The sequence below is a fragment of the Miniopterus natalensis genome, chromosome 8 (genome assembly GCF_054644295.1).
Source record: "Miniopterus natalensis isolate mMinNat1 chromosome 8, mMinNat1.hap1, whole genome shotgun sequence".
Taxonomy (NCBI): Eukaryota; Metazoa; Chordata; class Mammalia; order Chiroptera; family Miniopteridae; genus Miniopterus; species Miniopterus natalensis.
In genome coordinates this window covers 37,332,501-37,343,421 of record NC_142088.1, presented here as the reverse complement: position 1 = coordinate 37,343,421, position 10,921 = coordinate 37,332,501, and the positions used below count along the sequence as shown (strand labels likewise).

The following is a 10,921-nucleotide window of genomic DNA, read 5'->3' as shown; positions in this document are numbered from 1 at the left end:
TACAACATAGAACCATAATTTTATTAAGAGTACAATATTTACCACTGAGTTTTGCACATTTAAAATAAACATAACCTAAATAATTTTGGTTACATAGAGCATTACACCTATATCAAAAAACCCTGGCAAAACATCCTAAACTCTATGTAAAGTGTATGCATTACAAATTAATATAATTATGAGGGTAAATGGTGAGATGAGAACACACAATCCCTAATGTTATTATTAAAGGGCTAAAAATTCTGTACATTAATCAGTGAGTTCTAGGCTTGACAGTGCTAAGTCCTTGGATAATGTAGTCCTTGTGCAGGTAACTCTCAAAATACAACAAAGCACAAATGATAACAAAGGAGAGGTAACATAGGCATTACAAGTTCTAATACATACAGTGTACCCATTCTGTTTTGAATTTTTCATAAATATATGTGTCAAAATTCTTATATTTCACTTAGTGAAGATTTTAAAAACAGGTTAATCAAATTATTTTTATTATAATTGTAAAGTATACAAAGTTCAACATGTAGCAAAGTAAAGATGCCAATGGCTAAATACAAATAAAAGAGTACAAAATACAGATAAAAAGCCATTAATGATATAAGCCATTATCCAACATGACTATAAGTCATTATCTGACATGACTACATATTCCATCCTATAATCTCATAAATCAAAGCTTTTAACTGTCTGGATTCATAGGTGACTGTATTCTTTCCAATATGCATTCTTTCTTCTTCCAGGGGTTGTTCAATAACGGCAGGTATGCTCCTGCCATAAAGTTCACAGTGTTCTAGAAACTGAACGCATTCCTGAATAACACTATCACGAAGCATGATCGTGTGTTTTGACATGTTTTCTAATAAGGACAAGAAGCATCTTTTGGCATAATACCAGGTATCAGTTCCCAATTTTTTATTATAAGGTTCTAAGCTTTTGATAACTCGAGAAATCCCAAAGTCATAATTTCCTTTGGCACAGTAAAGTGTCCCTATCACCAAATTCACAATGCAGAGATGGTAGGTTTTCTTATCTGGGTCATCATAGGAGAGCTGCTCTTCCTCCTTTTCAATCTTCCTCATCAATTCCTCAGCTTCTTCATTTTGACTTGTCATAATATATGAAACACAGAGGTTAGCCAGTACAATAGCACTGACATTCAGGATGTTGTTATAATGCTTCTTGACTATGGGCTCATAAAAACCGATGGCTTCTTTGTATTTGTTTTCCTGCATGAACAAAACATGAGCCACATTCAGTTTCCACACATCATGGTCATTGCAGAATTCCACAGATTTGCGGAAGATCTTTTCCACCATTGAATAATTTTCAAGGTTCCAGTAGATTTTTGCCTGGGCCATCAACACAGGAATATACTTCTCCAGGATGTCATCATATTCATTCACTGCCTTCTTGACAGCTTCATCATCTCTATTGTGTCTTGCTTCCTGCACTTGTATGGTGAGTTTTCGGAGCTGTTCAGTCAGCATCCCTGCTAGCCCATCAAGCTTAATGAAGGCCTCTTCAGGAGCTGTCTGGCAAGTGATCATGGCATCCAAGAAGTCATAGAGATAAGGTGTGAGGAACTTATACGTCAGGTGGGCATTCTCTGCCAGGACATCTGCTGCTAGGTCAAAATACTCATATTTGCAGTAGAGCAGTAACAGGTTGCCAAAGGTCTCTGGGGGAAAGGGGTTCTGTTGGAGCAAAAACTGTAGCTTTTCAAACCCTTCTGTAGGCCTGGCATCCATGTTCATGAGCGCCTGGTTGTGCAGGGTCACAGGGTCTAACTCTTCTTCTGCCCTAGGTGGCATGTCAGTGAGGGCTTCCTGGGCCGCCTCATAGTTTCGCAGTTGGTATTCTATGGCTGCCTTGAGGTTGAAGGCTTCCACCAGTGCAGTCTGGTGAAGGACTAAAGTGTTGCCCACACTGCGAACATCAATGCCCTCCGTGGTCATGCCCACACCTAGCTCTGGGTGCTGGCGGATGCCACGCTCCACAATGTCCGCGATATGCTTCAGCGCTGGGGCATACTGCCGGCTGCTGTAATAGGCCAAAGCCAGGTTGTAGGAAAGGTCAGGCCGGTAGCCCGAGGCCTGCAGGGCTGTAAAGAACTTGGAACAAGCCGCTTCATACTGCCCCTCCTTGTAGAGCAAACAGCCCAGGTTGACCTGGCCGTCTGCCTCGTTCTCGCCCCCGCCGTCGTCTCCCCCTTCCCCACTCAGCAGCTGCTCCACCAGGCCCCTGGCCCCGGGAAGATCGCCCTCGCTGTACTTGATGGCAGCCTGCAGGCGGAGGACCCGGCTGTGGTAGGCGGGGTTGTCCGAGAGCAGGAAGGCGACCCGGGTGGCCTCCGGATACAGGCAGGCCTTGTACAGGGCCTGGGCCTGGTACAGGCGGTACTGCTCCAGCTCCGGGTGCAGCTGGCTCAGCTGCTCGTAGCACTCGGCCGCCATCGTGAACTCCTGCAGGCGGTAGTAGCAGTAGCCCAGCAGCGACAGGCCGGCGCGGCTCCTCGGGCTGCGCTGGAGCTCCCCGCCCAGCAGCTGCACCACCTCGGCGTAGCGGGAATCGCGGATGAGCCGGTACACGGCCGCGGTGAACTCGCCGTCGGGGATCGGCGTGCTGCCCAGCCCCGCCATAACTGCCAGGGTGGTTGCGCGTCCTAGTTACCAAGGCAACACGCCAGCCGGAAACGGAAAACCGTAAAGATTTGCGTCTGTGAGAGAGTTCCCAAAGTTACTTTTAGCGGAAAGACCATATTAGGATTAGAAAGCAGTCACTAATGTGAGGGTGCCCAGATCTGGTCTCACCGCCGAAGAGTCCAAGAATGTGCGCGTCGCTGGTCTGCGAGGGAAGAGCAGTCCGCTCCGCTTCCCGCAGAGACAGGAACTCCACCTCCCGGCATGCCCCGGCTCAGTCGCGCGGCCGCTGGGAACGTGTTCGCGCTGCATGCTGGGAGGCGTAGTCTCCCTCGGACCTCCATGGTCGGGGATGAGGCTCGGCTAACGACGTGTCCTGGTTGTGGGTGGGGCTGCTGCCCGCCTGTGGTGCCGCCTCGGTGTCTGGCGCGGAGGTAGGAGGTTTACTTTCTGAAGTCCCTCGCGTTTTTGAGCCTTATACACCGTGTCATCGTGTGGTGTGGTTCCCTGTCGTTTTGGTGAAAGAAACGGGAATGGAAAAGGCGGAATGTCCACTTGGTTTCTCCCACAATTAGAATGGGTCCTGCTTGCAGGTCTCCCTGAGGGCACACTTTCTAATGACAGAGTAGTGACTAGGAGCCCTTATTTTGTAGTTTCCAGAGACTAACAACAGGAAAGAGTCCTGTGGGTCGTATCTGGTCCGGGGAGAGGATCGGCTTCGGTTCCGCGTGTCTCACGCGCCGGCTTTGCCGTAACACGGGTTTTACTGAGCACTTCCTGGAGGGTAACCTGGCCCTGCCGCCTGCCTTGATCCTCCAGATTTCACAGCGAAGTGGAAGCTTTGGGAAAATCTATGACCTCGTTTTTCACAAGAATGAAAACAACAACAAAAACCCACGACCAAGAAGTGTTCCTTTTCCTATGCGCTGTACCTTTCTAACTCTCTAGACCTACTTAGCCAGTCTGTGATGTGCGCGCGCGTGCCCGTGTGTGTGTGTGTGTGTGTGTGTGTGTGTGTGTGTGTGTGTGAGAGAGAGAGAGAGAGAGAGAGAGAGAGGGAGAGAGAGGGAGAGAGAGGGAGAGAGAGGGAGAGGGACGGAGGGAGAGGGAGAGAGAGAGAGAGGCATGGAGGGAGAGGGAGAGGGGAGAGAGAGAGAGGGAGAGGGAGAGGGAGAGGGGAGAGAGAGGGAGAGGGGGAGAGGGAGAGGGAGAGAGAGAGGGATGGAGGGAGAGGGAGAGAGAGAGGGATGGAGGGAGAGGGAGGGAGAGAGGGAGAGGGAGGGAGAGAGGAGAGGGGGAGAGAGGGAGAGGGGGAGAGAGGGAGAGAGGGAGAGGGGGAGAGAGGGAGAGGGGGAGAGGGAGGGAGAGGGGGAGAGGGAGGGAGAGGGAGAGAGAGGGAGAGGGAGGGAGAGAGGGAGAGAGATACACAGCCTGTACTTTTCAGACTTTAATAATGTTTTTGGATATCACTGAGATGATAAAAATTGGATTTTCTTTTAGTTAAAAAACATTTTTTTTTAATTGCCTACACTTTAATTTTTTTCTCTCAGATTCTTTGAAGATATCTGTGGAGATTTGTTGAACTGTAAAGAAACCATTCTGGATTTTATTTTTTCCTTTGTCATGTATTTGGAATAGATGCTCCGGATTCTATGTTATTACCTCAAGGCTATTTTTATATAAGTTCTTTTGAATTTAATAGTGCCTCTCATGGGGCAGTGAAAAACTAGGGATTTAATTATCTTATAAAATTATATTGGATCACTAATAAAAAGCATTCCCATAGTTTAGACTGTCCTGGAGACTAGAATTTGTGGGAGATGAACAGACTTTTCCAGTCAAACATTAGAGAAGTAGACAAAGATAAAAAAAAAAAAACTGGCTTATCTCAGTGAGGCAGTGGTAAATGTTCAGTTTTCATGATAATAAAATTATGATTTATGAATATCTATCACATGCAGTGTCTCTGCTGGCGGCCTGGGGTGAGGGGGTTGTCTTTCATAGTCTTCTATGATTTTCATTAGCCTCACAACCACCAAAATAAATATAGTACAAGTAAAAGCGTATCTTCACTATGTAATTAAACACTGTAATGAAAACCCCATATCTGCCTCTTCAATAGTATTGCTGCCCATAAATCTTTTCTATGCATATGTTTTGGAGCCACCATCAACCATATTGCATGGCACTCTGACTAGTCACATATATTCTCTCTAATTTTAATAATCACCCTGTATTCTGCATATTACAGATGAAGAAAAGAAGAAGCTGGGCCGTGATATACAAAATGTGAATTCATTAGGAAGTAGTTGCTGATGAATTAATTAAATCTATGTATCACATCAGAACCCAGTTTTGAGGGAATACTAGTGTCTTACTTTTAGGGATATTTTCCCATTAAAACAAACAACCAATTTGGTTTGAGCAATAGAATTTGAACTTCCTGGCCTGAGTTGCAGCTGTAAGTTAAGTGACTAGTGAGAGGTAGTATAGTTCCTAGTCACTTGTTATAGTTAAAAAGGGACTCTAATAAGGCATCTGAATGCTAAACAATCAAGTGACTGACCTCATCTGCTTATACATTCTTCTCCCTTGCTGAGAAGTTTGCCAAAGATAGAAAGGGACAAACGATACCCATTTCAAAGGGGTTGAGTGGGGCCTTGGGCCACCCAAGATCCCCAGAGAAAGCAGCTGAGGAAGACCACTATAATCCTTCTCTGAGGCTTCTTCCAACCCATTCTCTGGCTGCAGTCCTTTCTGGTTTCAACTCAAGAAGGTACATGGTTTGAGGGATGCTGGCCAGCACCACTCAGTGATAAGGGAATAGGGTGTCTTCTTTTTGCCTGCCTGATTGACACATCTCATGGAAGAAATAATTATCCAAAAGGCTCAATATTTTTAAAATCCTCATGTATTTTAAATCCTTATTTCTTGAGCTGTTTACCTTGGGTAAGTTGCTCTTAAATCAAGGTAAGGTGATAGTACATGGAAACAGGATATTGCCTTTTATATCTTTAGTCTCTCTTTGTTTCTCAGAGCTGCATCATGAAAGCATTCACCTTCAACTATCTTCTTGGAAATAAATAAAAAATAGAGGGACTATCTGCTCTACCCAAATTTCTCTGATCCCTACAAGCATCAGTTGAGGTTCCTTTCTTTGTGTTGGCACCTATCTGTGAGTGTGGCAGCTGAGAGGAGCAGGAGGGAGGCCGTTCTGTGTCTTTCCCCTTATTTCATGTGCTGCTGCTCATGAAGCCTGGCTTGACAAAAGCAGGACATTCAGCTTAGACAGATGGAGGGCAGAGTCATTTTCAAAATCAAATGAGTGTACAAATCACACTGTGAAATTGGCATGACCATCACTGCTGCTGTGATAGACTGACTTTCATTTAGTCTCTGATAGGCAGTTGAGGAATAGATTCATTTTGGGGTGGGGGATAGGGAGATGGAGAAAGAAGATCCATTATTTAGTGATAGAAATTCTGGAAAGCAGTAAATGGGGTGGGATATTACAAAATGTCATAAAGGATTGTTTCCAATAGAGTCTTAAAATATGTTTTTTTAATTGATTTTTTTAGAGAGAGAAAGGGAGAGAGATACATCGATGTGAGAGAGAAACATCAATCAGTTGCCTCCATTACGGGGATCGAACCCACAACCTAGGTATGTGCCCTGACTAGGAATCAAACCAGCAACCTCTTGGTGCATGGGACGATGCTCAACCAACTGAGCCACACCTTCCAGGGCTCCAATTGAATCTTGAAAACATGTATCAGAAAGTAAGTGTATCATCATATGATTTCACTTATATGTGGAATCTAAAGAGCAAAATAAATGAACAAAAAATAGAAACAGACTTATAGATACAGAGATCAGATTGATGGTTGCCAGAGGGGTGGGGGCTTAGGGGGCTGAGTGGGAAAGGTTAAGGGATTAAGAAGTGCAAATTAGTAGTCATAAGACAGTCATGAGAATATAAAGTATAGCATAGGGAATATAGTCAATAATATTGTAATAACTATGTATGGTACCAGGTAAGTACTGGAAATATCAGGGGACCACTTTTTAAAGTATATGATTGTCTAACCATTATTCTGAATACATGATACTAATACAAAATAATTTTTTAAATAATAAAAATAAAAATTAAAAGTAAGTGTATTGTACCATTCCTAGAAATAAGAAAGCTTTTGATGGTTGCAGTAAAATGTGCGTCATTGAACGGAATTAGGGTTTGAGAAAACGCTGTTGGTATCAGGGTGGATTTTGCTACCTAAGAGGAGGCATGCTTACCACATAGAAGAATTCCATTCAGGCAAAATTTATAGAAGCTGAAAGCATGATGTTTAGTTCTTTTTTTTTTTTTTTAAATATATCTTTATTGATTTCAGAGAGAGGAAAAAAGAGAGACAGAAACATCAATGATGAGAGAGTCATTGATTGAGCCCACAACCCAGGCATGTACCCTGACTGGGATTCGAAGCCCGATCCCCTGGATCCTAGGTTGATGCTCAACCGCTGAGCCACCCCCAGCCAGGCAATGTTTAATTCTTAACATGCTGTCTTTCTGCCTGCCAAAATGTGAGCTGGTAAAATCCCATATATATTCTACTTGTCATTCTCTTTTAAAACTAGTTGGAAATTATTGTTTCTTATTTCTCTTGTAAAAATAACTACTTCTTTTTGGTAAATATTGTTTATTTATGAGTATTTCAACCATAGCTGTGGTTAAACATCTTCCTTGATAAAGGAAGAACTACAAAGTCATTTTCTGTGTTGTTATTTCTGTCTCTTATTCATTACAGGCCATTTTCTACAGGGTGGCCCAATTGAGAGGTGCTCAGTATCCTTGCTTCCTCTGGAGTACCCGTGTATCCCTTGATTTTTTTTGTCCCTGTGTGTCCACTGATGATGATAGAAGTGACCCTCCTTCCACTACCTCTTTCTTCTACCTCCTCACCCCTATCCCAAAACGGGAGAAGAGAATAAATTAGTGTCAAATTTGTAATGTAGTTCACTGATTGGAGCATCTGTTCAGTCTCTTAAGACTTCTGGAAAAGACTGTATGCTGAATCAATACTTGGGAATATTTATGCTCAGGTAATGAGAAATTTAACCTCCTTGAGAGCTTAATCTTTTTTCCTCTGGTAGTTCCAACTCTATTAATATTTTATATAGTAATATATTCCCTTCTTGGTATATCTTGTTTTTGATCAAATAGTTTGTCTAGAAGTCCAGTGCACTCTCCATTGCTCTGCAGAGCCAGGTTTATCAAACAGTTTCTATTTTGAAGTTTATCCAAACTAATTTATTAGGCAGAATACAATAACAGTATGGTTTATAAAAGGAATTCGTAGAGAAGACACAATTGTGGGAACTGCCACTGAAAAATTCATTTGCTACAGTTGGAGTGTGCTATCAAATGCACTGATGGAGCTGTTACCCAAATCAGTTCATTTAAGCATTTTTCACTGCTTTAGTTTCCAAGAGATAAGAAATGATTCATGGTATCACTTCTTGCTCCCAAGAGTGGCACCTTTTAGGGTAAGGTATATCCTATCTATGCTTGTTTTCATTTCTGTAGTACATCCATGAAAATAATACACTGGATAGGGAAGGTCTTTGAAGTCCATGGTCAGAAGATGATATGTCTTAAAGAAAGATGTCATTCATCTCTGGACACATTGTCTGGCTTGCAAAGCCTCCAGACTCCTTTTCCACCAGAGAAGGGCCCATGAAGGCTTTGATGGCCAGCCATCTAATTGTCTGAAAAGAACTGTACTAGTTTTTAAGGCTTTGTGGAGAGTTATGGAGCATACTCCCAGGGCCTCTTCTAGTGGATTAAGGGACTAACTCAGAACCAAACCTGTCCTTCAAGCCTCTTGCTCCCACACTCCCCACACCCAGTGAATCAAGTTCTGACAATTCTGCCTCTGAAATATTTCAGCTCCGTGTATTTCTCTCCAATTTCTACAACTGCTGCTCTGGTTTCTGCCACCATTGTCTCTCTCCTGGACCTGCATCAATTTTCTTAAATGGCTTCCCCTCATCTCTTCCTGGGACACTTACAGAGATTTCAAAGCACTTTATCTCCTTCTTTTGTTTTACTCTTGGGACCTCATTAAGCCTTTAAATGCACTTCACCATTTCTCCCAGGAGATCATAAAATCCTTGTGCAAAATAGAACTCCCAGTGGCTTCTCTTCCTAAGTCAGAGTTTCTGTCTCAGGTGTGTGGGATGTCATTCACCCCAATGATTCTCGCTGCCTGAATGTATGAGAATGTCTTGGGACTGAGCCTTCATATGGTTTGGAAAGGAATGGTTGCTATATTTCGTATTAGAAGTTGAGGGTGATGTATAAACTTCATTTTATTTAGTCACTTTCTCCTAGTGAAGAATCTAGTAACATTATTTTGTTTTATAAGCCCATCATTGCTTTTCTTCTGGGTCTCTATGCCATGTAGGGGTTCTTTATCTTTTCTGTGTCTTTTAGCCTTTAGAGATAGCTTGTCCTTCTCTAGCCCCGGAACCCTGCTCGCCTTGCATTCTATCTGTAAAGGACCTAGAAAAACAACAACAAAAAACAAAGATATAAACAAAAATTGATCAAAACATGAAAATGGCCCCCCAGTGGCATAACATATTTGAAAGAGATAGCTGGTTCAGTATAAAACCATCTGAAGTCTATTCCCAGTTCTGCCATCACCAACAACGTAGCCATGGAGAAGGTTTTTAACCTCACTGAACTGCACTTGCCTTATTGGTAAAACAGGGACCACACTAATTTCTTTGTTCAAGACAATACAAATCATCTGGTCCATAGTAGGTACTTACTACATTTTAACTATTGAGATTCCTTGGGACAAAATTACCAAGTTAAGTATCTGTCACCCAGGAATAGATGTTCTGATACTTCAGGTGTTATGTTCCAAGTGCCTAATAAACTCCAGAATGTGCAGGGACAGTTATCTGGCATAAATGAGTTGTCTTTATTAAACCTACTTCTTCAAGAAATTAAAGTACCAATTTAAGTATTGTTTTTTATTCATGCAACAAATTAGTGAGTGCTTACTCTACCCAAGGCACTGTGCATTGTGGAGAATCCAGAACCTTCAAAAAACATATGTACGATCCAGGAGAGATACCACAAAGTCATAAAAAAATCACAACCCAGATAATGTGTGCAGTATCTTGATTGATACAACGTGACATAAAGGTTCAGAGTTTCTAGTAAAAACAAACCCTCATTCGACTAGAACAGTGGTTTGCAACCCTGTCAGATATAGTGCTCCTCCCTTTTATAACAAATATTTTCTAAGGCCCTCTTTACTATTTTTAAATGAAGTTTATACATAACATTCTACACACATCATTTATTTTCTCTTTCTTCTTTCCTTCCTTTCTCCACTCCCCCAATCCCAGGTGTGTGAACTGACTAATCAGAATCCTTGATCATTGACACACTCCGTTATTGATCTATGCATGGTCCTCTTCTAGTCTTCTATTTGTTCTGCTAGTTACTTTTAATGTAATCATCATTAGTGATATCACCACCCAACATGAAAGGCAGCACCTTTACCCTAACCTGCATCTAATTCAAAAGATATCGATGCCTCCCAAACCATTTTCTTGTGTCCCTAATCCTAGGTAACCATCACCCTGAATACCATGTTTGCCATTATCTTGCTTTCCTTTTATATTCAGTGTCATTGCATCTATATGAGTTTCTTGAACATATTTTAATCTTAGTTGTTTTAGCCTTAATGAAAGGATTCACATAGCATCTACTCTTTTCACTTGATGCTATCATTCTAAGATTCATCCATATTATCTCATGTTTCAGTGTGATTCATTGCTTTGCACTACTCTATTATATACCATTGTCCGAATATTCCATGGTTTACTCATATCATCTGTTGATGGGCATTTGGGCTGTTTATAGATATTTGCTGTTTTAAAAAGTGCTGCAGTGGACATTTTTGTACATGCTTCTCAGAGTACATGTCCACCTAGAAGTGGAATTGTTGTGTCATTAGAGTATTTGAATGTTTAACTTCAGTACATAAAGCCAAACTGTTTTCCATAATAGTTGCTCTAATTTATATTCCCATCAGCAGTGTATAAGAGATTCTATAAATCCACATTGTCTCTATACTTTGTGTTGTCAGAATTCATGTTTATTGCCCATATATAGTTTCTCTTTCGTGAAAAGCCTGATTTTGTCTTTTACTCATTTTTATATTAGGTTGTTAGTGTTTTTTCTTATTGATTTTAGGAGTTCTTTA

The 10,921-nt window shown here is 42.0% G+C and overlaps 1 protein-coding gene across 1 annotated transcript; it reads right to left on the bottom strand.

Moving 5' to 3' along the window:
- Window positions 1–2,947, bottom strand: IFT70B (intraflagellar transport 70B). The gene has a single exon (XM_087819409.1). It carries the CDS (start codon window positions 2,634–2,636, stop codon window positions 639–641), a length of 1,998 nt encoding a protein of 665 aa, XP_087675535.1. The 5' UTR covers window positions 2,637–2,947; the 3' UTR covers window positions 1–638.
- Between the last annotated feature and the right edge of the window lie 7,974 nt (window positions 2,948–10,921).